A 25,836-nucleotide genomic window follows, 5' to 3' on the forward strand; every position below is an offset into this window, starting at 1 on the left:
TTTTTTTTTTTTTAACATGGTCACTCAATTATGATCCAGCATGTGGAGTTCCCTCCTCAGGCGTTCTCCTGGATCAGTGGATGTCTCATGACTGTTGGTGTCCAGCTGGACAGCTGCTCGCAGCGTCACACCAAATTCATTCTGATTATATAATTATATTGTCACGCATTAAGAGACTCTTTGCCTGTTCAGTTTTACTATTTATACAAAACAGCACGTGGAACTTTTTCTTTTTACGGCCAAATATTTACACTCTGAGCCAAACTGTAGCTGAAAAAATAACAGTCAAACCAATAGTGACAAAATTAGACCTTCCAGGCTGCTGCCTAAAGCAATCAGTTATTCTGGTTATTCAAATTAGAATGAAAGTCGTAAATTGTGTTCCAAACATTTCCTTAATTCAACCCCAGAGGTTGACTTGTCACGGCTCGGCTAGCTGGTAATCTTGGGGGTGGTTTCCTTCACGGAGGCGCCCAAAACAGCTAAACAGCACGTTGACAGCAGTGCTGACGGTGGACTGCAATTCCTGTTCAGACTGAGCCCTCAACGGGTTCACCTCCACCAGGTCCACACCTGACAGGAGACCTGCGGGAATCAGGTTAGACCAGACACACATTGACAGCACGTACTGTAAATATTGTAATAAGTACATATCAATGAAGGAAATATTGTCATTTTAATTGATAATTACATTAGTAAAATAATGTTATGAAAAAACGTCTCCAACAATTTCCAATATTTGATTTACCTGTCTGGCAGAGCTGTTCGCTGATGTACATGCCTTCCCTGTAGGTGAGTCCTCCCACCACAGGGGTCCCGGTTGCAGGTGTGACAGCAGGGTCAATGGCGTCAATGTCATAGCTCAGGTGGATCGGCTTCTTCACACTGTTCAAACATATAAAGTGTTTATATTATGTCATTGTTTTGACCACTTATTGAACATTAATTGAATGTAATGCATAATGTAGGAGGAACCAAAACAGGAATTTGGACCGCAGTATCTCGAAGTAAAGTGGAATTTTTCAGCAGTTTGTCGGAGCAACATTATGACTTTGCATGTGTCTTCGTCTGGTTGGCATAAAACAGCTGCAGCCCACCGAGCTGACATGTAGTCACATGTCTCTTCCATGACTTTGGCCACGCCCATCTGGTCCACCTCTGACATAGAGTACACTTTGACCCCCAGGAGCTTCAGGATGTAACTGAAATAAAAAGCAGCTTGTTACTAAACAGCGCAGAATGAATCATCACAATCCTGCTAAAGATGAGATCCTGCTGGTTCAAGATGTTGAATTCTGAGGACAAACCACAATAGCTTTTCTCCCATTTGTCCTTTCTCACCAACATCACATCAAACTTTGCGTGTTTTGTTCAAAAAATGTGGTTAGCTTCTGTAGCCACAGAAAATAGCAGGTCAGCATCTGATTAACACAAGTAGTGTCAATCTAGAAGGAGAGCTTTCCAAACGTGAAGCTAATCATCACTTCCAGCCCCAACTAGTCTCTTAGAAGTTGATAGTTCAATAACATCACTGGTATCTGTGACTCACTGCTCCCCAGGATCCACATCCCTCAAACCAATGTAGACGAGATCTTTGGCAGAAACACATGGTTTGATCCAAGAGAAGTTTGGCAGGACGGGAATCTGCAGTAAGAAAAAAAAAAACAAACACACATTTTGGGAGTCTCTTATGTTTCTGTCAATTTCTGAACATTTAAAACTGCCTGAGTTTGAAGGTCCAAGACCGGAAACGAGCTTGAGGACCTTTGAGTGCAACTCGTGGAGGAGGTACGACATGGCCTGTCCGTGGACGTTTCCAGAGGGTGAGCTCAGTGGTGTGTTGATGTCGGCGTGGGCGTCCACCCACACCACGCCCACTCCCCCGACGGCTGCAGCGTGCCCATGGATGGAGCCGATGGCCAAGCTGACGGTCACATGATGGAAGGCAGGAGCAGGTTATGGTAGTCAGATTTTTTTTATTTAAAAAAAGAAAAGTTTAATTAATTTATGACTGAGGAAAATAATGTGAATTGATTCTGATGATGGTAATTTTTAATTATGTAATTTTGTAATTATTTAGTATGTATGTAATGTGTAATTATGTGATATGTACATGTTAGTTTAACCATTAAGAAATATATATATATATTATTAAAAAAATATATAAAATATAGTTTTTTTGTACTCTTGGCTTTATTTATCGATTTTATTTATCATTTGTTATATTTATAATGGCCTGGCCTAATGGCCCCAATCTCTACCAGAGCTGGCCTGCCGCTATTATACATCATCTGTATTGCTAATACTACAAATCCCAGAATGCCCTGCTGGTGTTCCAACAGACTACTTACTTTACCAGACTAGAAGTAGTTACTAGAAGTAACGTTTTCTAAGCTTTGCTTGTGCCATACTCAGGTTGAAGCTAAACTTGATTGGGTCCATAAAAAAAGGTTCACTGTTCTATCTGGAGGAAGATTTCTTTTAAATCAATGTCAATGTTGGCCCCCGAGGCACCACTGTGTCTTTGAGTTTGACACCCCTGCGTAACACAATCCACCACTGGTTTATCCATAGAGAAAATGTCAATCAGAGGGGTCGAGTAAAGCTGGACAAAGATGTGAGATGAGACCTTTGCTCACTTATTATCGTGACGCTGTTTGGTTTGTGTGGGCAACTTTTCTCCCAGTTGATGATTGACAGGTTGAAGAGCTGATGTTACTGTTGGACCCGAAAATCGACGCTAGTCTCGTTCAACCATCGACTTGTCCTGCTGCTGCACCACTCCCAGCTCACCTGTGGTCTCCTCCCAGCATCACTGACACGTGGCCGTCCTTCTTCACGGCTCGCACGGCCTCCGACAGCCTCTGATTGGCCATGCCCACCGCCCGCACGCGCTTGACCCCGCGGACGGGCTCATCCTCCATCACCTCCTCAAAGGTCAGATTCCCATAATCCTTCACTGCACAACCTGCAGCCACAAACACGGTGTGAGAAGAAACCCACTGTGTAACTGATGCAGGTTTAGCTCAATCTAACTCAGGGGTGGACCAACCTTTTAACTGGTGGGGCCACAATGGCTTCTAAAATTTAACAGAGGGGCTGGAGCAGCAGCAGATGGATGGAGTGTTTTGGTGACCCACCTCATAGGTGGAAAAATATATCATGGGATATGTATACAAAACACAGTTATTTTCCTTCTTACTTACTATTAATATCATTTCTTCTAGTTCAGCGGGAATCTATCTGATGTTTTGTTTTCTTAACAGACAGATTCACGCTGCTGGTAAAATGAGTGACTTATGGGGCATGAACACACACACACACACACACACACACACACACACACACACACACACACACACACACACACACACACACATTAACACTGCAAGGTGAAAGTTTATTTATGTGGGATGTTAAAAAAAAAAAGAAAAAAAAAAAGAGGTTAACATAGAATTTGGCCCAGAGTGTAATTATATTTGGCCTGCGAGTCAATACTAAAATCACTACTAGAACTGGCCCGCCACTATTATAATGGTATAATACTAATACTGCAAATCCCAGAATGCTCGACTGGTATTCAGGTGCGTCAATCAGGACAGGACGTCCATTGAAGGATATTGTTATGACTTTGTTGGTTTATTGTTACTTATTGTTTATTTTTAAATTTATTATGAACTGGTGGAAAAAGGTTACTGTTGAAATTTAAATCAGAAGGCTGCAAATAAAAAAAGGCATACGATTTTTAAAAGGCATACGACTTTGTCCAAGTTTGAAATTTTGGCCCACTGTGTATTTGAGTTAGACACCCCTGACCTATAATAACAACAATGAGACCTTTATTTTAAAATTACACTCGTTTTAATCACTTTCTCATTCGTTTCTGATAAACTACATTGAATTCCTCATGTTCTATTTTTTATTTTTCACTTTATCTCACGTTTGGTTTCACGACACCGTTATCCGTGTTGAGTATATTTTATCCAAGACTCGGGCAGAATATATTGCACTCAGAGTATAGAAACAAAACATAAGAATAAACCTCCAGTAACTCTGAGGGCGGGGCCTCTCTCACCTGTACGGTCACTGTGTAGTTGAACTCCAGCACCCCTCAGCCGCCACTACAATATTGCCGCGCACTGCCCTACCTATCGCCCACGCGGAAGCCCCTCGTGACGTCACCTTGCTCGCGAAGACCTTGCAGCAGCCCCGCGGCTCGGATCAGGTCCGGTCCTCGCTCCACTCCTCCGCGAGGCTGCAGGCACAACCGCGAAACTTTTACACTCGCGCCGGGCGCGCGCATGCGCGCCGTGATGCAAGCGACTCTTCGTTCACTCACCTGACCCTTGGAGAAAGGTGCGCCGATGACGCCCACGGAGCGCGCGCCTCGGTCGTGGTGGTGATGATGGTGGAGACACCGCGAGAGGATGAGCGCGAGCTGCCGCGGCGGTACTCTCGCGCTCCTCATTGCTCACTGACAAGAACAAAAACGCGGACTCGTCCCGGCGCAGCCTCCTAAAATCCCATCTGTGACGTCATTAGCCAAGCCGGAGGCGGAGTAACCGCATCGTTTATTGGACCAATCAGGAGCGAGCGCTTGACGGTCGGCCTCAGAAGTGAGAGGTCCAAGCATCCAAAGTGAGTTAGGACCTCGATGGGTCACATGACAGAAACGGAAGCATCAACACGCAAGTAAGCAAACAGTCTTTATTTAGGCAAGACAACACACAAAGTCACCTTAATAATGTGTGTGTGTGTGTGTGTGTGTGTGTGTGTGTGTGTGTGTGTGTGTGTGTGTGTGTGTGTGTGTGTGTGTGTGTGTGTGTAATTAAGCCAGAGGCCATTAGAAGTAGCTCTGCAGAGGCTCCCCCAGGATGTTCTCCATCTCCTGGACCACCTTTTGGACCTGCTGCTCCACCTCCTCACATTCATCTGGAACACACACACACACACACACACACACACGAACACACACGCACACACACGAACACACACGCACACACACGCACACACACACGCACGCACACGCACACGCAATACGGTTAACAAATACAGTTAACAAATATTAATGACAGAATGTGATTCAGGTTGATGGACAACGCAACGTCAAACCCTAAACAGCATTAAATTAACGTTTTCCTGCTTCTTGGCCACATGGTCAGAGCCGAACTGTGTCCAGAAAGTCAGCTCGCTGTTCATATATGTGACATAGATGCTGACGAAAGAGAGGCAACGCACAAGATGACAAGCAGATTAGGATTCATGGGCTGGAAATGATGACATCCAAGTTGACACACACAGGTGTGTTGACTTGACTGTGTGCTGTGCTGAATTGTCTTCTCCTTGGTCTTTCCACTCGATGCGACACAGGCTGATAGTACTGCCTTCACACAGAGATTCCAAAGGAGCGCACACACATTCTGCTGTGTATGCCTCCAGCCTTGAGTTTGTGTGTGTGTGTGTGTGTGTGTGTGTGTGCTGTCCTCACCCTCCATCAGTTCAGCCAGGAAGGGGATGGTCTCTGGCAGCAGCACCATGTAGTTCTCCTTCAGTTTGGACGCCACTTCCAGCAGCAGCAGCAGGGAGGAGAAACGCACCTGAGAGGAAGGAGTATTTACGTGCGATGAATAAACAGATACTTCAGTATGCAGTGTTCATGTCTTTCTGCTTTGGATTTGCAAACACTGAAAAAAACAATATCCAGTGTTTCCTTCCCAACAGGATGTGTTTGAAGAAGTGCACCTGGCAGCAGCTGCTATATTGACACTGAACCAACTCACTTAAACAGAGCATTTCAAAATAAAACATTAATGCCACTCATCACCCACTACCAGTGCTGTTGAAAAAAATAAGTCAGTAAAATAATTTAAATACACGTACACAACATGTTAGTGGCGATTTTAATGAAAGTAAAGAAAGCATGATAACCGAGGGAAACCAGTTGTCTCAGGCAGCCCAAATCACAATGTTACCTGGATGTTGACTTCATTTACTAACACCTGAAGAAAGCCGTGCCAGCTGGGAGTCTTAGTGGCTCACAGAGGTGGACAGCTGATAGATGTGTCACTGAGTATTTTAGTCGGGTGAAATGAAGTCTAGCGGGGTGAAAATTTCTGTACACCATTTTTTTCAGGTCAGTAGCACAGAGTGCTCACTGCTCACGTACGACAGCACTCGCTGTGCTAGATGTGGACTACGACAGTGAAATCGCCAGTCATATGTTGCGTATGTTTGTGAATTTCTGATGAATCCTCTGACGGTGGTGATTTGCAGCTGTTTGGTGAGGAAACCCCTTCAACTGAGGACCGTTACGGACATAACACCGGTGTTGTATCGCGCTCCAGTTGCTCTTCGCCCACATTTTCCTCACTTGTCTCTGTCGCTTCCGCCATGACTCCGCCCCCCTCACTCACTCTGCATGGTTTACGAACTCAACCAAAAGCACTTACTTCTGCAGCATCTAACGCAGTGAGGCTCAACCTGATTGGCCACATTTCTTTACATGTCGCGCATGGATGAACGCACTAGTTATCGCAGTGTTTACGATATGTCCATCGCACCTGTTGATATCGCGATAACTTTGCGATATATTGTGCAGTCCTGCTGTGTACTTGTGCATGTGTGTGTGTGTACCTGGCTTTGGGCGTGTCGGCTCCTCAGCAGGATCTGATAGTTGACGTTCTTCCACTGGGCGTCGTCGTTCAGGGCCACGATGAACTGACCCACGCAGGGGACCAGGTGCTGCGTCACCCTTTGCTGGTACTGCTGAAGCCCCCCCACCATGTTCTCCAGCTGAAACACACACACATATACATGGTTACAGCCGCTCACTCAGCAGTGACACCAGTGTTGCTGCAGGTCAGTGGGCGGAGCCTCACCTGGTCCAGCAGCGGCCCCGTCAGGGCTTCGGCTCGCTCTCTGCTGAGGAACCTCTGAGTGTCGTACAGGAAGATCTTCTGCATGCAGTCCAGGATGTACCCAAGCAACAGCGCCACCTTCTGTTCGCCGTTGCTTGACGTGAACAAAGCGTCGCCTGGCGCAGCAAAGGTCAGATTAAAAGTCCAGCAGGAAGAAGCTCGAGAGGTTCAACGACCATTAGATCAGACTGGGATCCCAGTCAAAGACTCAGTCAAAGCCTCACATTGAATTGTAATGTACATACTTTTAAATCACTTTCACAATCACTGAGACCAGGCCTGGGCAAACTATGGCATGGGTGGCATACGTGGCCCTGAAGCCTTTTAGTCAGGCTGAACTTGAAGAAATTATATTAACAGTAAGTAGGTCATAAAACAGCTGTACTTCATCCATTGTTCACTGTTTTCAGAGACATTTTAAGAAAGAACTACATACTGTGGGGCTTCAAAGACATTTAGTTGTAACTTTGCTTTGGTTCAATTTTCAATAGTCATTACACACACATTACATATCCCATGATATTTTTTTTTCTCCTATGAAATAGTGTCTGTATTTCAGTATTTGCCATTGTTTTAAAAGTAATTTCAATTAAGAGAACAGGTATGTTGTTGAAACTTTGCATTTGTTCATTTTCAATTGACATTAAAGCACATGGTTTCTACATGTACAATAATATATTTTTTCTCCCATGAGGTGGGTCACATCCATCTGCTCCTGCTGCGGCCCCTCTGTGGCCCACCAGTCAGAAGTTTGCCCACCCCTGGTCTAGAAACTCCATATATTTTTCATATAAGTGCCTTTTGTGAATGGCGTTGCTTCTGTATTTATACAAAAATTGGTTGTCTATAGTGTTATTTTAGATTGTTCCTGCTGCTTTCTTTCTTTATTGTGAATGTTGTTTTTTGCTGTTTAGGGATCTGTGGTCAGAATGGCCACTTTCACATTTCACTGCACATCCAGCATGAGCATGTGACAAATAAAGTTCTTGAATCTTGAATCCAATGCTAAATGCTGAAATGTAAGTGTATTACGTCAAAGAATTTGCCTTTAATGTAAACATTTAAACTGCAATGAGTGACTGAATACATAAAATGACATTTTACTTCTGAAATGACCTAAAATTCTAAATGTAAACTTAAGAAGTAGAAAAGAAAAGGAGTGAGCGTGAAGCTCACCTGTCTTGGAGGTGTTGGTCTGCCGCAGCAGGTCGGTGAACGGCTTCACCAGGTTTCCAGCGAACAGGACAAAAAGTCCTTTGAGGCGTCCGGCGACCGAGTCGGTCAGGCGGTAGAAGGTCAGCAGGCGCTCAGTGCTGCCTGATTTGGTCCAGTCGAACAGCTGAGGGACAGAAAACAACAATGACAACAGAGCTTCACCTCGGCATCATGAGGAGGAGGCCAACCCTAAAGCGAACCCCAACCCCTTGCCCAACCCCAACCTCTAGCACAACCCCAACCCCTTGCCCAACCCCAACCCCTTGCCCAACCCCTAGCCCAACCCCTAGCCCAACCCCTTGCCCAACCCCTAGCCCAACCCCTAGCCCAACCCCTTGCCCAACCCCTAGCCCAACCCCTAGCCCAACCCCTAGCCCAACCCCCTAGCCCAACCCCAACCCCTAGCCCAACCCCTTGCCCAACCCCTTGCCCAACCCCTAGCCCAACCCCAAGCCCAACCCCTAGCCCAACTTTGCAGAAAGGGGACCTAAACTTAATCTCGGACCTAGGACCTAATTCGGGCTCCGAGCCCTTACCCTCCCTAACCTCTAGTCCTCATCCCTATCCCTAAACTGAACACAAACCTAACCCTAACCTGCCTCGGACACGCCCCCAACCAGCTGACCCCGCCCCCCAGTCGACCGTCATTACCTTGAAGAAGAGCGGCCTGAACGTGACCTCGGACAGCTTCATCACCATGGCGAGCAGGCAGTCGATCACGCCGCCCTCCACCGCCGCTGTCTCGTCCAGGTCGCCCTGTGCGCGCAGATGCAGACACTTTACAAAATAAAAAACAACAACAACACACAAATGACGTGGCAACGTCCGAAGGTGTCGGCGGCGGGGCTGACCTGACAGTGCTCGGCCCGGAAGTCCAGCGCGGTCAGGAAGAAGGCGGTGAGCTCGGACTGCTGAGCGTTCAGCTCCTCTTTCTCCATGTGAGCGATGTGCTCCCTCAGGATGCCCATCAGCGCCCCCAGCTGAGCCTATGGGGAAGCGGAGGTCCAGTTGCAGAATGTTAAGGGTGGTGTTGCCTTGCAGCAGTGTTGTAGTCAAGACCGCACCGACCCAGACCAAGACATTATCAAGACTAGACAGTATCGAGACCGAGACAAGACCAAGACTGTATATATATATCAAAGTAAAATAAATAAATAATACAAATAAAAACAACAAATGACAAGTTTCTTTTTTATATTAAAGTTTGCGTCAACAAAATGTTTCACTTCTTCTTTCTGTTATTATCTGTCATTGCAGTGTTGGCTGAGTCTCGACCGATCCGGATCAAAAATCCAAGTCTGAGACTGAGACAGAGACCATTAAAGACCAGCCTGGAGAACTACAACACTTTCTTGCAGAGTTCGAGGTTTGACTCGTCGCTCCCCCCGCCCTCCTTACCTTCCTGTCAGCGACCATGCTGTTGTAGCACTTGGTGATGGTGGGCAGCAGGACCCTGGGGGGCAGCTTGGTGGCGAGGGTGCTGCTGAGGGAGGCGAGGCGCGTGCACAGCTGAGCTGTGGGAGTGGAGGAGGAGGAGGAGGACGACGACGAAGACTCTACCAGCTGGGTCAGCCGACAAACCTGCACAAAGAGAGAAAAGTGTTAGCATGGTGTTGCATTTTAAAAGCCCACTATGCTAATTGTTGTGTTTTAGCACTAGCCTGCGAATATGCTAATTGGTGCAATGCTAATGCAGGTGAAGAGGAAGTTTGAATGAACAAATTGGACTGGCAGCATAGCTTTCTGCCATTTTGTCACTGTGCGACAGCTAAGTTGCACAGTGACTAACAGATCATGTTAACAACTGAGTCTATTAACACCTGGCAAAGGGACCACCGATGGAAATTAGCCTTCAGCTAACTCGGATACATTCCCATACTTTCCCATGGAAATGTTGATCAATGTACTTTGTCCCTTTTTAAAAATAAAGAACTGAACTGAACTGATCCTGATCCACCACAGCGGTGCAGCGTGGGTTTCTGACGCCTCACTCGCCTGTGAGATGACGTCCTGCAGGTACGGGCTGATGAAGTGCGGCAGCGTCTCGATGACGCGCTGGAGGGCGGTGACTGCGCTCAGCAGGTAGATGTCGCTGCTCCGGAGGTCCTTTCTGTCTGTGAGCGTGTGCAGAACTGCCGGCATCAAGCTGTACAATGGGGTGGGGTGGGGTTGGGGGGTGGGGGGGTCAGCAGACGTCAAGATACAAAAACAACAAACAGCGAGAGGAAACGTGAAAGGTCCAGCGTGTAAAATTTGGCCTGATTTATAATTTTTATATTGGTAAAAGCTAAATATACTGTCCACAAATACAACAATAAAAGTGAATAATTGCAGTACAATAAAAGCAATTTGGTTTTCCTACACATAGAATGGTTCTTATTTATATTCAAGACCTGTGCACAAATACATATATGTGCCCAGGCCACTGTAGTTCACTGGCAAGCTCGGGAGAGGGTCAGAGGGCAAGCGTTGTAATCTAAAATGCAACCACTTGATGTCGCTGTTGTTTCTCCAAATCTCCAAATATTACACACTTAACCTTTAAAATTTGCCTGATAATTTTTAGAATAAAAATAATATCTACAATTGTAACATTCTGTTTGTACAGTATGTAATATATACATGTATGGATATTAAATTATTAATAAGAGTCTATGCATCCATTTATTTTCTGTTGTAAATATCATAATATTACACATTTGACCTTTAAGCTGTGACCTGAGACCTCAGAAGCATCCTGGGCGCCACCAACAGGTGAGCCACCAACAGGTGAGCCACCAACAGGTGGCGCCCAGGATGTTTTCAGGCGGCTCTCACCTAGGCAGCTGTGGGATGGCGAGGGTTTTGAGGACGCTGATCGTCTCGGCAATGCAGAGCAGAGCGCTGCCCGTCACGTTCTTCTCCTCCTCCGGAGATGTGACCAGCGCCACCGTCTGCTTCAGCACGGGCAGCAGCGCCTCCTGGTGGCTGGCGCCGAAGCTGCGGCTCAGCAGCTTGAGGCTGTAGAGAGCCGTCTGCCGGTTGATGGCCTGCTCCGCCCCCTCCTCCTCTCCCGCCACCGCGCTGTGACTCTTGCAGGCGATCTTCAGGAGGTCGTCGGTGAGCTGCATGATCCTGTGGACCTGAAGGGAGGAGACGCCGTCAGTCACGATAGCCAATCTTTCGGCAAGCCGGGAGGAGCGGAGCAGCCGATGTGCGGCGCCAACCTGATTGGCGCTCCACTGCGCGCGGTGCTGCAGCTTGTTGTTCAGCAGCTCCATGGCCTTCCTGCGCACGGACGCCAGCTCGTTTCCCATCAGGCCCCTCACCACCGTGATGAAGGTGTCGGCGGGCAGCAGGGAGTTGACCTGGGCGAGAGCAGCCAGCCAGAGGTTAAGCAAGGTTAAGCAGCTGGAACCAGAACCACAGGTGGGTGAAGTATTTGTATTTGTTAAGTAGGTTTATCAGGTGTCTCTACTTTACTTAATTATTTCTTTTTTTTCCTGATGACTTTTCACTTTTACTCTCAACATTTGTACAGGAATATCAGTAATTTCTACTTCTTACTTTGGAAAAAACACGCTTGTTACAAATACAAATATGAAACAAATTCGGTTAAAAGTAACTCACTTATTATATGATGGTGGTTGTTGCTAGAACTGGAGCCATTTGAATTATGCTGATACGTAGTTCAATATAAAAGTGGATGATATACTTGTGTGTATACATATATATATATATATATATATAAAACTATAACGCGTAAACATCTAATGATGGCTCAGTTAACCAATGTTTGTTTCATTAATGACCAAAGAGCTCGTGTTTACTTTTTACTTAGTACTTTTCAGAACCTGTACTTTTTTACTTTGACTGAAGTAAAGGAGTTGAATCAGTACCTTTACTTTTTGAGTATATTTTGTATACCAGTATCTGTACTTTTGACCAAAGTACAGAATGTGAATACGAACCTTGTCCAGGACATCGTAGGCTTTGTTCAGCAGAACCCTCCAGAACTTGGCGGTGGGTTTGCTGGCGTTCTCCTCCACGCAGCGAGCAACACTGTGGATGTAGCGCAGGATGTCCTGAAGCAGTCTGCAAACACACACACACACACGCAAGTTAGCCAGCTGCACACAGGGGTACGTGCGCCTGTGGATGTGAATCTTCCATTCAACTCACTTCTGTTGCAGCTGCTCCAGGGACTCGTTGTTGTCATCAGCGCCGTCCACAACCTGAAGAAGCGATCGTTAAGTTAATGGAACGCAACAACTTTCCATTCACACCAGTGTTGCCTCGCTGTGAGAGTTGTTGCGTTGGACTTGCGTCTCATCTCACCTTCCCGATGAAGCTGTTGGAGGCGAGCAGCTGGGCCATGAAGGAGACGCAGATGAACTTGAAGTGTCGCAGCTCCTTGCCGCTGTGGCTCTGCACGCTGAAGATCAGCTCCTCCACCTTCTCCTCCGCCTCCCCCTTCTTCTTCCTGCTTCCTTGCCGGGTGACGCTGCGACCTGAAGCTGCTGCAGAGGGACGCAAAGGTCAGGAAACTTCCCGGATCTGCCTGGAGGAAGCTCAGGCTGCTGCAGGTCCCTCACTCACCAATCAGAACTGTGAGTTTGTTTGCACTGTATTATTTACACATAACTGTACATTGTATTTTATCTATAGTTCTATGTTTTTGTTTTCACCCAGTGAAGAACATTGAGTTGTCTTTGGCAGGAAATGTGCTGCGTTCAGGTTTCTTCTTCTTCAACATATAGAAAGTCTCACCACTGTCGTCATTGTCGTCAGGCAGCTGCAGCAGGAAGTTCAGGATGTTGACGAGCGAAGCGAGCTGCTCGTTCACCTCAAAGTGACAACACACACTGATCCAGAAGTCCATGTCAGTCTGCAGGGCTGCTTCCTGAACACACACACACACACACACACACACACACACACACACACACACACACACACACACACACACACACACACACACACACACACACACATTGATAAATTGCTCTGACGTAGAGCCATCTAAAGATAATGCTGGTTTCGTCCACCTACCTTGTCGCTGGCCGAGCTGGCGGCCTGTGTGGCGTGCAGCTTGAACAGGAGGGCCATTAGGACCCAGAGGTAGTGGGCGGGGCCCAGCAAGGTCACCAGCTGGGCAAGGACCGGCACGCGGCGATGGGCGGGCACGTGGGGCAGCGCGTCGGCGAACACGTGCATGATCTTTGTCACCACGGCGTCCACGCGGGGCGAGGAGCTGCCGCCCGAGAGCTGCTGGGCCTGAAGAGTCACATGACCGCACGTCATGTGACATGTGGATGATAACCGCAAATTAATGACATGAATTCTGACGTGTCTTTGCGCTTCAGGTCGTAAATGTCAAAAGTGAGGCATTTCCTCCTGACTTTGGAGCCCCATAGATGGATTACAATTTCCTGGATACAGGACTTCCAATATGGTGGCGCCCCCCCCCCGCCATTCTCAATGGCCGCTTGAGGTACTGCAGCCAAAAATCCTACACTGCCCAAAACGCATTTTTCCCATAGACCGCAACACATTGCCGGAATCGCGATGCATCGAGGCATCATTGGAGTTAGAGGCGTGATGGGAAGTATTGCACTATTGCACATGATGTAAGACTTTCAGCATATCAGCTAGCTGAGCAACTCCTTTGAAATGAATGGGCCGTGAATGTTGGCGATACAAAATAAAGGCTGAAGCTAAAAACTGAATCACTGGCTTCAGTCCATCGATTCCAAATTGAACTTATGTTCAAGAATAAAACAAGAGTTAAGAAAACACATTCTACATGCCAAAGTAATAGCCCTGGGCTGCTCTCTGGCGCCGCGCTGTGGACGTCGGAAGCGGTGCAGAGACTATTTGGGAAGTTTCGAGGCCGGGACTATCCAACAAATCAGAGGAAAAGTGTTTGCAGTGCGGCGAAGCCGACCTGGATGAGGGCCGGGATGACCATCTGCACCGTCTTGTCGATGACCTGGAAGCTGTAGGCGTCGTCCAGCCGCATGACATTGGCTCCCATGAAGGTGAAGATGGGCATGATGTTGTGCAGCACCTTCTCCTGCGGGAGGGAGTAGACAAGAGTGATGATGATGCGTCGATGGTCTGAGCATGAAATATTACAGAGACGTGCAAGTGAGTGCGTGCTGACCGGGAAGATTGCGGCGGCGGCACCCAGCAGCAGCAGGCCGTGGTGATGCGTCTGCGGCATGTCGGACGTTCGGATGCACTGGACCACCAGCTCCACGCTGAACTTCTCTTCATCCAGCACGTCTGCCAGAGAAAAGAGGCAGCCGGGGGGGGGGGGTTAAAAAAACAAACAAAAAAAAAACAACTTCCTGTGCAGTATTTGCGGCGTTCGCACACCCACCTGCAGCGGTGGCGCCGCCCTCTGGTGACACCTTGTGGCAGACGTTGAGGAGGCAGCTGAGCAGCAGCTGCTTGGTGTACTCCATGTTAGAGCCGTCGACCAAGTGCGTCTCCAGACTCCTGACAACACACAAACGTGGAAAGTCAACATTTTAGCGACATCCCTGAGTAACCCCGCCCCCTACTGGCAAGACAGCTGGGATAGGCTTCAATATACATTTATCAATATATACACATATATATATATATATATATATATATATATATATATATATATATATATATATATATATATATATTTATACACATTATATATTGCATACATATATTACAATTCTAAATGTGTTTATATTTCAATATATACTACGATGGCCTGTGAAGCCAAACCTCGATACCTCGTCCATCTTCTTGTTTGTTGGTTGATTTGAAGACACGTGCAGTCACTCTGGATTGTCCACACCGGCTTCCATACAAATATGGTAGCTAACCCTTGCACTATGTATATTCTTATATACATATAAACATTTAAATTTAACATTTAACATTTAAATATTTTAAAGGTAAGAAAGCCAAATTACTTTTATTGTACTGCAACTTATATTAATGTATTCACAGGCAGAATATTAAGTTTTTACCAATATAAAAATCATACATCGAGCCAAATTTTCCACACAAAATTCCCCCTCGTTTCAAAATGTCACATTTTTTCTGTATTTTCACCTGGCCAGCAGCGAGAACAGAACCGGCACCAGCGTGTGCGGCCTCTTCAGCTTCTTCTTCTTCTGCAGCAGCTCCAGGATCAGAGTGACTCTCCGCCACGATACAGCGCCCCCTTCTGGCGCCACTTCTCCGCCCTCCTGCGGCTTCCTGCCATTTCAATGGCGGAAAAAAGAAGGAACAAAAACGCACAAGGACTGCGTGAGTCAAATCGAGTGGCCTCATCATCGAACCTGTGCTCAAGGTGCGTGAGCGGCACCTCTGGCTCATCCTGCTGCGCCGGGTCTGCAGCACGGTCATGCCGACGGAGGGCTTCTCCGGAGGGGCGAGCTCACTGGCCACCAGCTGCCCGTCCACGGCGATCTGATGGAGGGAGAGAACAGCTTGAGGACGAGGCTGGTCTGGACGCTCTGCTGCTCTCACCGCTCGACCTCCGCTCTCACCGCTTTGAAGACGCTGCCCACACTGTTGGCCACCAGGGGGCTTCTGCTGTCGGCCAGCAGGTCAAACATCACGGACAGGAGCTTCTGCTGCACCTTCTCGTCTCCGAGGGCTGAGAAGAACGGCTTGGTCATCTGGACAGAGACAAAATGGAGGTGATGAATTTCACCTATCTGCTTATTGGCACAACAGGCAGCAGCCTCAGCTTCTGCAAGCTGGACGGGTGGTCACATGGTCACCGCTCCTTGACCACTCACCTGTTCCAGCGCACAGATTTGGTAGCTGGGGGCGTCAGGGCACGGCTGAGTGGAGCTGCCCAGGACTCTGATGAAAAGATCCAGGCACTTCTGGTCCTTGGCCAGCAGGGGGGCTGAAGCCTCGTTGTACTTCCCCAGAAGCAGGCTGACGAGCCGGGCCTCCGTCCACAGCAATGCGGGGAAGTCTGGGCCACTCTGCTCCAGGAGGCGATCCAGGAGAGGAAGCAGCACGGACAGGACGGACTGAGGGGGGGAAAACAGTGTTTATCTGCACGGTTTTGACTTTCATCCACACGTAACTGCAGTTGTAGGCTCCTGAAACCGGAGTCCAGGGCAAAGTTTTTAAAGAAGTCTGGTTACAGCAGTCAAATGTAGACAGGAAAACCGAGGAAAACTGATATAATAAAATGTCGGCAGTGTTAAACATCACAGTGTGCAACATTAAACAGTGAGTAAGTTGACATGATGAGCTGACAGAGTTTTTCTGTTATGGAGGGGTTAGTCAAAACAATGGCGCTATTTAGCAACTTAGCAGCTGACACAACTCCCTGTTGAATTTTTATTGATTTTGTACTTGTGTTACAATGAGCAGCAACTCCACTTTGCTGTCAGTGCACAAGAAACAATCCATCCTGCTTCAGTTTGCCATTGTTGTTTTTCCAGAATTTTTCCAGCCTTGTGATTGGCTAAAATGGTCTTCCTGCTAGGAGTGATATCGCCGCCTAGTGCTTTGGCATGTGCATTGCACTGCTTGAGGACTTTGCGGTTTCATGTGGACACAGCCTCAAACTAGAAGATGTTGCCCCACCATGATTCCACCCCACAGCAGAGGACCCATAGAAAATCCTGGCCTTACCTCTCCGTTGACTTGGCTCAATGCTTCCAGCAGGACGGCGGCGCTGTACGATGGGCAGCAGGGATCCTGGAGGCTCTGCAGCAGCTGCTGCAGCGCCTCCAGCAGCGCCACCTGCTGGCTCTTCTTTTTGGCAGCCAGACAGCTGTCGTGGAGCGCGCCCAGAGCCTGCAGAGATCCCACAGTGTCACCAGGGGTCACAGCTGCTATACGTGCACGTATGGGGAATGTTCTCATCCTGGGGACGTATGCAGACTTGCCTGGCTCAGGTAGGCGGGGTCTGCGATGATCTCCTCCGACGTCCTCAGCAGCTTCTCTGTGATTGGCTGGAAGGGAGAGGCGCCGGCTGCCGAGAGGCTCTTCAGGGCGCCGAGCGCCGCCCGCCGCACGTCACGGACCGGCGAGCAGAGACAGCACAGCAGTGACGGAAACACTGGAGGGAAGAGCAGTCAGACCTTAGTCAGTGTCAGTGTTATTAGACAGATGCTAGTTAGCACATCAGTGCAGCCGTTACTGATGGCTAGCTGGGAGAAAACCACGTTTTCAACATATCCCTATCCTATCCTATGAGTTGGGTCACCAAAACACTCCCTCCATCTGCTGCTGCTCCGGCCCCTCTGTCAAACTTTAGAACCCGTTGTGGCCCCACCAGTCAAAGAGTTTTCCCACCCCTGCGTTAACAGTGCCGCTCCCTCGGACCGAGTGACTCACCTGGCGAGTCAGCAGCCGCGAGCATCCCTAAGGTGGCGGTCGATTGGATGCCCAGCAGAGCTCCGCCCACATACAGAGCCTGAGTCTGCAGGACGGCGCCCACCTTGATGTCCAGCTGGTTGCTGTGGTTGCTGCCGTAGCCCCACAGGACGCACAGGAAGCTGAAGAGCATCTGCGGCTCGGGCAAGTGGATCTGTAGGCGAGGTCAGAGGTCACCTGGTGGCTGCTGTCTTAAGGCAAGTCCTGCTACTGAGCAGTATGATGGTGCCCCGATACCTGCGCTCAACTAACCATAACCCAGACAGCTCAAAACCAAAAAACATCAACCGGACTGAAGAATGGATTTACTAAACTGGATTCATGACACCATTTTGTCGTAACTGCATCCACGTTGGCCAATACATTTTAAATATCGTTGGCATAATAGCATAATGGCTTCAGTCATTTTTTGGCCAAATTGTGATATCTGCCTAACTTTACCAATGTGCTCTCTACAAAATATGTTTTTTCTTGTTTTCTGAAAACAAATAGGACTTAAGCAACTATGCTATTAGAAACTAATTATATTATAATATTGTTTTATAATATGAGAATATATTAAGATTACACTTTATTGTATTGTTTTTAACACTTCCCCTACTAACACCCTCTTACTTGACACTTCCCTTGACTAACTCTATACTGCGCAGTCATGACAACATCTGCCACATCAACTTTTCAACCGCTATGTAATGTGACGCGACAAAAAGAATAAATCCTTTAAATGTTTGGATGTGAGTGCTCCGTCCCTGCGGCCAACACCTGGTGGTGAGCGGTACCTGGATCAGCAGCTTCATCAGCTCCCTGCAGGTGGCAGCAGCGGGCCCCTCCCCCGCACCGCTGACGATGACGCTGAAGAGGCGGCACACGAGGCCCAGGTAACGGCAGGCGCTGGCGTCCAGCTTCTCCGGGTTCCACCACACGTCACCTGCAGGAGTGGCCTGGCGTTAGGCTGCCCGTGTTCGCAGCTCAACCCGCTGCTTCCGCTCCCCCGAAAGTGCTTTTGTGTTTTTACCTTTGCAGGAGGCGTCGCGACACCTGAGGGACGAGATGAAGTCTCTGAGCAGGCAGAGCAGGACGGAGCTGTAGCCTGCGTCGCCGTGGCTGAGGAACGTGGTCAGGCCGTCGGAGAAGGAGGAAGTGATGGAGGCCTGGAGGTCCCCCTGCTGGACGCACACAACACCCGAGTTAGCACGGCACGATGCTCCGTTAAAGCTGAAATTAAAAACTCATTCGGTGGGTTTCCATGGGCCTACCAGCTCGCCGTCGTTCCTGACCACCTCCAGGAGGCGGGGCTCCAGCAGCGCGTAGACCCTCTGACAGGTCCGCAGGTGCTCCGCCTCGTCCGGGTCGCCCAGGCTGAGCAGCAGAGTCCGCGTCAGCACCAGGAAGGTCCCTCTGGTGGCCACGCCCGAGCCTTGCAGTCTCTCCACCGCCAGCGTCAGCTTCTCCAGCTGAGGGGCAACAAAGCACAGCTCAACGTCTCTTCTGATGGTTCTAACTGGGGGAGGAGGGACAGGTGGGGGGATTCCCAGCGGCGAGAACACTCACAGCGTCCCGTCTGGCGAGCTGCTGCATGTCGGCCAGGTTCCCGCTCAGCCTCGAGATGAGGCGCTCGTTCACCAGACCCACAAAGTCGGCTTTGGTTCTAAACTTCATCACCTCGTCCAACTCTGTGGAGGCAGGAGACAGTTTTATTTGACATGGATGTGGGAAGTCCAGGAGCTCATGAACGACATGTCTGAGCAGCAAGACCAGAAAACAGCCGATACTGGTTGATGGTTTATCTGCATCATGTCGCCACATATAAAAATGTTGCATCTTCATGGCTGCTTCATCAGTAGGTTTGAGGACAGGGAACAGTTTGCAGGACAGCTGAGGGAGGATTAGTCCAGGTTCTGTCTCACCTTTGGCCCAGTTATGTGTGAGCGGCTGCTGGGCCATGATGGAGGAGTGGACGATGCAGGAGGCGAGGCTCAGTTGGGAGGAGGAGGAGACGACCAGCAGGGGCAGCAGCCGCCAGCCCACTGTCTGCAGCCGCTCCCCTGTTCCCAGCCACGGGCCTGACAGTAAACGCACCGCCTCGGTCAGCACGGGCAGCCTGGGTGGAAGGAAGGTTCACAGTCCTGGCTATCATTCCTTTTCTCTGTATTGTGTTTCTAAAGTAGTGTAGCAGCATGATGACTGACCAGCTCTCTGAGACTGACACTTCCTGTCTGTGCAGCAGGGTCAGTAAACTGGACACCACGTCTTCCGGGTCCAGGTCGTCAATCAGCACCTGAAAAGGAGGAAAGCAAAAAAAAACAAAAACAGATAAGAATCAGTGGTCCAGACTCTTGACTGGCCGGTGAGAGGCAGCGCACCCTGGTGGAGACTCACCTCCAGCACTTTGAGGGAGGCGGCCACCACCTCGGGGACGTCGTCCTGCAGCCGCTCCAGGACGGCGTCTCTCAGGAAGGCTCGGTCCAAACTCTGCCGCTGAGGGGTGAAAAAACAAAGTTTAAAAAGTTTTACTGAAGCAAACAAAACTACATTCAAAGAACTTTATTATCCAGAAAATGTTTTTGTTTTTTTAAATAACTTTAAAGGTGTGGGGCCATGAAAATTTCATTTTAAAGGAGGATATTGTAAATTGAACAAAGAAAATTAGAATTGTAAGCAACTGATATGAGTTCAGCCGCCAAGTCATGTGAAACAACGCGTGCGTGTGTTTGTTTGTTGGGCTTTTACATGCGTGTCAAACAGGAAGTGACGTGTCCTGCCCTACCTGTCCTGAGGCGATGACGCCCATCAGGTGCTCCATGGCTGACACCCGGATGGTCGGCTGCGTGTGCTTCAGACTCAGAAGCAGCGACGTGTCCGAGTTGTCCATGAACTACACACAAGCACAGGAAGGATCAAGTTCTTCTGTCGCTGCCGTCGCTTCACTTTCAGCCTGAGCACAACAGCGGGCGGCTCACCTGGAATTTCCCACTGCTCACTGACAGGGAGAGGAACTGATGGAAGAGGCGTTTACGCTCTGCGCTGCTGATGTCCGTCACGTGACTTTCCAGGACGCCGTCCAGAGATCCGCAGTACCTGAAGGAGACAAACACCAGGTCGGTTTTGTAACGGACGGTTAGTGCCGTAGTCCGCCCCTCCTGGTGGTCGGTGGGCGGTGCACACCTGGACTCCAACACTCGGACGACAGGCAGCAGGCGTTGGTTGACGGCGGCCATCTGGTCGTCTGAGAGTTCAGTCTGACTCAGGTAGTCGTCCAGCAGCAGGCTGTGGAGGGGGAGCGCCGCGTCAGAACCAACGTGAACATCCGAGGTGTTTTACCGGACCACTCCTGCTGACGTGTTCATTACCGTGCAACAGTTTGGTCGAGGCCTCCGGCCAGCGGCACCGCCTCCAAGAGGGACGTCAGCACAGCCAGTGAATCCGTCTTCCCTGGGAGGTTTCAAGATTTCAAAGATTTCATTTGTCACGTCAAGTTACATGACAGTGAAATGTTGGCGTGGCAGAACCGGATTTCATTTGGGTATACAAGGAATAATGAAAGTGTAAAAAAAAAGAAAAAAGAAAGAGTTCAAAAAGTGGGAGGTGGCAAGTTAAATATAAGTTTTACAAGTGGCGAGTACAGATAAGGGTGTTTGAAGTGTTATACAACACTATACAATATAATATAATTAGTTGCAACCATTGAAAGGCAAAGACTCAAAGACACTATAACATTTTATATATAATACTAGTATCAGCAGCAATAGTTAATTAGTTAGTTAGTAAAATAATAATAGTATTAATAGTAATAATAATAACAGTGCGATAGTGCAGTAAAATATAATCAACATAATAAGCAATATAATATAATTAGTTGCTGTTTTTAACAGTTCCCCTGCATGCACTAGCCATGTATGTTCTAAAGTTTTTTGCTTTTTTTAATTTTTTTATTTCTTCTTCATGTCATCGAGTCTTGATGAGCATTGTATGAATGTGGTTGTGGACCCTGTCAGAGAAGCATTTCTGTCACTTTTTGGGACAGACAATTAAGCATATCTAATCTTATCTGGTCTTAATTGATTTTTGAAAAGCACTATAAAATATAACATAAAAATAAAATACAATCAAATATAATATAATATAATATAATATAATAAAATACAATATAATATAAAAGATAATAAGAGAGACGGCCGCGGGTGAGCAAACTCGGCCGGCTTCATCCAGACTCCACACTGACTCCTCTCATGGTCTTTTACCTGAGCCGGGGGTGAACGCTGCATGGACGAGGTGAGGCAGCAGGTGGCGCAGCAGAGGGCTGATGTCGTGGGCCGAGATCTCCTGCAGCGTGGAGACGAGTGCTGGCATGGCACTGAGATGATCCAAAGCCCTGAGGAAGGAAGGACACACACACACACACACACACACACACACACACACACACACACACACACACACACACACACTTTAAACTGTTGCAGACATGGTTTGCTGATGTTGTCCATAACTGATAGCTAATAATAATAAGTCTTATTAAGTACTGATCGTTCTGATCAATAAACCATTTCTTCATCTCAGGCTGTTTCGTGTGTGACATTTTAGAGCTGAGCATCCCAACGAAAGATGATTACGGCCATGAAAAGGGAAAAAAATAATTCCAGGAAACAGATTTACTTTTAGTTTTTTTAGTTTCTATTTTTCAGCCGACCTGAGGCGCTTGAGTGCCGCCTTTCCCTTTTGAGGAAACTATGTGTCCTACCTGGGCTCGACGGCGGCCTGCTGCTGGTTCTGCAGCAGCACCAGGAGGCAGGCCACGCCCTCCTTGGCCAGCAGGGGCTCCTTGAGCAGGGACTTGCTGATGTGGATGGCCAGCTTGTCGACCAGCGTCGCCTCCATCACCACCTTCACCGCCAGCTGGCACACGATCATGTAGGTGGCCGCTTTGTAGTCCTGCAGCGGCGACTTCATGCCCTGCAGACGCACGGCAGTCGGATTAATTACTGATACGTTGAAGGTGACAGATGTTAAGACGCCCCCTTGTGGATGCCTGCCTAATATTTATCCATGCAGAACTACTATGCAGCCATGAGGAAAAATCTTTACTGCAACTCTGTTGTCCCTTCAGTCATCAGGCTGATAAATGCCAAGGCCAAGTAGTGAGTAGGTTTGTGCTTTTTGCCTTATTAATACATTAATTGGATAATGTAATACTTTTCTTTTTTCTTTTTCATGGGCCATGTACAAGATGTTAGTGCAGGGAAACCAAGAGCACACCTGATTTTCTGACATGAGAGTTGTATGGCCAATAAATGACTGTTGCTGAATCTGAATCTTTCACTGCTCCTTGGAGTTTCCAGTTTGCCTTCTGTGCATGTCCCAGGACTGTAAGAAGAAGCCAGAGTAGCTGGAGGGAAGCCAGGCAGACACAGGGAGATCATGCAACCAGTCTGCACAGCAAGGCCTCAGGCCCGGGTATCGAACCCACAACCTTCCTGCTGTGAGGATGACAGTACAGGTACAGTTACTCTGTCCTGTCTGCCACCCTGGCTCACTCTGCTCCTTTCTCTCTTTCTCTGTCTCTCCTCTTTTTTGGATTTCACCCCAACTACTCATAGGCAGATGATGGCCCTCTGGAGTCTGCTTCTGCCCTAGGTTTCTTCCCACAGGGGAGTTTTTCCCAGCCACTGTCGCATCTTGCTTGCTCCGGGGGCCCGGTTGGTTCTCTCTGATTGTATAAAGCGCTTTGAGACGCCTTTGGTTGTGATTTAGCACTGTACAAATAAAAGTTTATTATTATTATTATTATTATTATTACAGCGCTGACACCTTATTACCTTCTGAATGTATGGCAGCAGTTTGGCGATGATGCTGTCCGACACTCTGTCCACAGCGTCCAGAGCGGCCACCACGGTGGAGGCGTAGAAGGAGAAGATTATCCTGAGCTGGGAGCAACTTACTGTTTGCCCGGAATACGCCTGGAAGGACAGAGCACAGAACGCTGCACTGACGGCCCAAAGAAGAATCAAAATAGAGCAAGTCTGCTGTTTTCACCGCTGAGTTACCTCGATGCTTTTGGTTACCAAACTGCAGATGAAGTCCATGAAGCCCAGGTCTGAGTAGCAGTGAGTTATGAGGGCTCCCCTGGATAACGGCACACCTGGTTTCTACACACACATAAAGGAATGAATGAGGAGATTTGACTTTGACAGGTACAATAGAGTTCAAAATGGCTTAAATACATGGAATTAGTCTGATGTGCAATGTCAGTGGTGTCAAACTCAAATACACAGTGGGCCAAATTCAAAACCTGGACAAAGTCGTGGGCCAACATTGATATTTATTGAAAAAAAATCTTCCTCCAGATAGAACAGTGAACCATTTTTATATGGACCCAAATAATTTTTGATTTTAATTTGAAATCAAATTTCAAATTAAAAAAACTGAACAACATAAATAAAATGTAAGTAAAAATTGTATGCCTCTTTTTAATTTGCAGCCTTTTGATTTAAATAACAACAGTAACCTTTTTCCATGGGCTAATAATACATTTCAAAATAAAATAACAATAAACCAATGATGTCATAATAATATCCTTCAATGAACATCCTGTCCTGACTGACAGAGTTTGACACTAAAGTGTTAAAAAAAAGTTTGCAGCTCTTGCTAATTTTCAAATCTCATCCCCAGTTGGTTATTTGTTATTTCAATGTAACAAAATACTACAGAAGTTAAGAAAAACAATGATAGGTTCTAAAATATCTTGCATAGGAACACACGCACACACACACACCTGCAGGCAGTGCAGCCAGTTCCACTTGTTTGTGGCGTCCTGGATCTTCAGGAGCTGCAGCACTCTGACAAACATGTTGGTGTCGTGATACGGCAGGATACAGGCCAGCAGGCTGTCAATGTTGTACAGCTGGATGTGGAAGCTGCAAGCGAGACAAAGCACATTATCCACAACATCTGGCTTCCGGTCGGGAGGGACTGAACACGCAGCGCTCTGCCGCTCATACCGGTGAATCAGCCACTCCAGGCACTTGTGTGCTGGTTTGAGGAGGAAGTACGGGCAGAGGCGGCTGAGGAACAGTGAGATGCTGGCGTCCAGCTTCTGGTTGACTTCTCTGGATTGAACGCTGCGCTCCATCGTCAGAGACGCTGAACTGAACAAGGTGTCCTGGAACTCCAGGAAGGCCGGCTCGATTCCCAGCAGCTCCTCCAGCCCCGTGCAGCCTGGCGAGAGGAGCAGCAACACAGACTTGACCTCAGCCGAGCGTTGTGGAAACAGGTTTCAAGTGCAGGACCCGAACTAACTCACCGAGGGCGTAGAAGGTGCTTCGGTCGACAGTCGCAGCATCTTTGGGCTCAAAGAGAAGCGAGGCGACCTCTTTGCGTGTCAGCAGCGATGCATCGTTCTGAGGCAGCGCAAGCCGCTTCAGCTGGTGGGCCAACGACGTCATGACAGCTTCTTAATCTGAGTGACACACACACACACACACACACACACACAGGGAGAGAGGGAGAGAGAGAGAGAGAGAGAGTAAGAGAGAGAGAGAGGAGAGAGAGAGAGAGAGAGAGAGAGAGAGAGATGATGATGGAACACTCTCTTCACCTCAGAACAACTTGCATGAATTTTTAAATGGTGGAAATTAAACATTTGAGTTTCGTCAGAGTGATTTCTTACACATAGAAAAAATATTTATAATGTAGAAATGTGTACGGGAATAAACAATAGATTAATGTTTAATATTATGTACTGTATGTATAATGTTATCATGACCAAATGCTGAGTTAATGTGGATGTCTACGCGACATCCTCTCTGATTTGCTGATTGATTCTGCAGGCTGAGATCCTCTCATATTTCTTCAAATAGCAAAAAGTCACACTTCACTTCAGTAAAAGTCAAAACGTCTGATAAGGAAAATTAATTTCATGTCCTGGCCCACCCCCGACTGGTTTGCTCATTTTGATTTTGTTTTGTTTTAGCCGTTTTCACATTGTACAACACCGCTATAACGGATAATACATAGAGCTACCATGTTAGCCTCGGAAGCTAAGACATTAACCCTGTTAAACACCCTGTTCAGGCATCTCGGTTTAAAACAACACAGTGGCCCCACCTGAAACGAGTGGTCAGACGCACAGAAACGATCCAGCAACACCAACAGGCAATAAAACAATGAGTTCAAGAAAAAGTTAAAGCCTTGTTTCTCGCCACACGTTCGAACACATGTGTGCACGTTGTTGATACTGAGATGACCTCATTCGGCACAACTCTACATCCGGGTCAGCATATCTTACGAAGATTGTTCACTTCGGCTTGGAAATGGCCTGGCTTTT

At 47.9% G+C, this 25,836-nt stretch overlaps 2 protein-coding genes across 3 annotated transcripts; both read right to left on the bottom strand.

Moving 5' to 3' along the window:
• Positions 1-38: 38 nt before the first annotated feature.
• arg1 (arginase 1) lies at positions 39-4,501 on the bottom strand. The gene is made up of 8 exons (XM_076035129.1): positions 4,340-4,501; positions 4,183-4,255; positions 2,794-2,968; positions 1,765-1,924; positions 1,550-1,644; positions 1,098-1,202; positions 749-885; positions 39-585 (listed from the first exon to the last, which is right to left on the bottom strand). Exons 1-8 carry the CDS (start codon positions 4,466-4,468, stop codon positions 422-424), a joined length of 1,038 nt encoding a protein of 345 aa, XP_075891244.1. The 5' UTR covers positions 4,469-4,501; the 3' UTR covers positions 39-421.
• A 192-nt stretch (positions 4,502-4,693) lies between these two features.
• Positions 4,694-25,752, bottom strand: heatr1 (HEAT repeat containing 1). Of its 2 annotated transcripts, none has more exons than XM_076035124.1 (45): positions 25,617-25,752; positions 24,814-24,969; positions 24,512-24,728; positions 24,286-24,427; positions 23,558-23,659; positions 23,330-23,470; positions 22,255-22,466; positions 21,755-21,885; positions 20,864-20,945; positions 20,679-20,780; positions 20,474-20,591; positions 20,281-20,388; positions 19,893-19,991; positions 19,703-19,791; positions 19,421-19,614; positions 19,065-19,186; positions 18,770-18,967; positions 18,529-18,676; positions 18,293-18,441; positions 17,475-17,667; positions 17,024-17,196; positions 16,767-16,931; positions 15,911-16,153; positions 15,656-15,787; positions 15,472-15,575; positions 15,216-15,362; positions 14,497-14,615; positions 14,278-14,399; positions 14,059-14,187; positions 13,164-13,388; positions 12,882-13,014; positions 12,450-12,631; positions 12,294-12,346; positions 12,083-12,206; positions 11,339-11,479; positions 10,950-11,254; positions 10,128-10,278; positions 9,531-9,713; positions 8,984-9,118; positions 8,784-8,888; positions 8,094-8,256; positions 6,879-7,033; positions 6,634-6,792; positions 5,489-5,597; positions 4,694-4,932 (listed from the first exon to the last, which is right to left on the bottom strand). In XM_076035124.1, the coding sequence occupies exons 2-45, from the start codon at positions 24,953-24,955 to the stop codon at positions 4,844-4,846; spliced, it is 6,435 nt and encodes a 2,144-aa protein (XP_075891239.1). In that variant the 5' UTR covers positions 24,956-24,969; positions 25,617-25,752; the 3' UTR covers positions 4,694-4,843. The 2 variants fall into 2 exon arrangements, with proteins under 2 accessions (XP_075891239.1, XP_075891238.1); XM_076035123.1 differs by having other exon boundaries at positions 18,529-18,679.
• Positions 25,753-25,836: the final 84 nt, after the last annotated feature.

Source organism: Nelusetta ayraudi, unplaced genomic scaffold (genome assembly GCF_046127955.1).
Source record: "Nelusetta ayraudi isolate G7.1 ecotype Tasmania unplaced genomic scaffold, CSIRO-AGI_Nayr_v1 ptg000042l, whole genome shotgun sequence".
Taxonomy (NCBI): Eukaryota; Metazoa; Chordata; class Actinopteri; order Tetraodontiformes; family Monacanthidae; genus Nelusetta; species Nelusetta ayraudi.

Coding starts and splice junctions, on each gene's coding strand:
- arg1 (XM_076035129.1), bottom strand. CDS start 4,468: ATGAGGAGCGCGAGAGTACCGCCGCGGCAGCTCGCGCTCATCCTCTCG. Junction 4,256..4,339: donor CACCTTTCTCCAAGGGTCAG/GTGAGTGAACGA, acceptor TTGTGCCTGCAG/CCTCGCGGAGGAGTGGAGCG. Junction 1,645..1,764: donor TCCACGAGTTGCACTCAAAG/GTCCTCAAGCTC, acceptor TTCTTACTGCAG/ATTCCCGTCCTGCCAAACTT.
- heatr1 (XM_076035123.1), bottom strand. CDS start 24,955: ATGACGTCGTTGGCCCACCAGCTGAAGCGGCTTGCGCTGCCTCAGAAC. Junction 19,187..19,420: donor CACACATAACTGGGCCAAAG/GTGAGACAGAAC, acceptor CTGCCTCCACAG/AGTTGGACGAGGTGATGAAG. Junction 6,793..6,878: donor CGGGGCCGCTGCTGGACCAG/GTGAGGCTCCGC, acceptor TGTGTGTTTCAG/CTGGAGAACATGGTGGGGGG.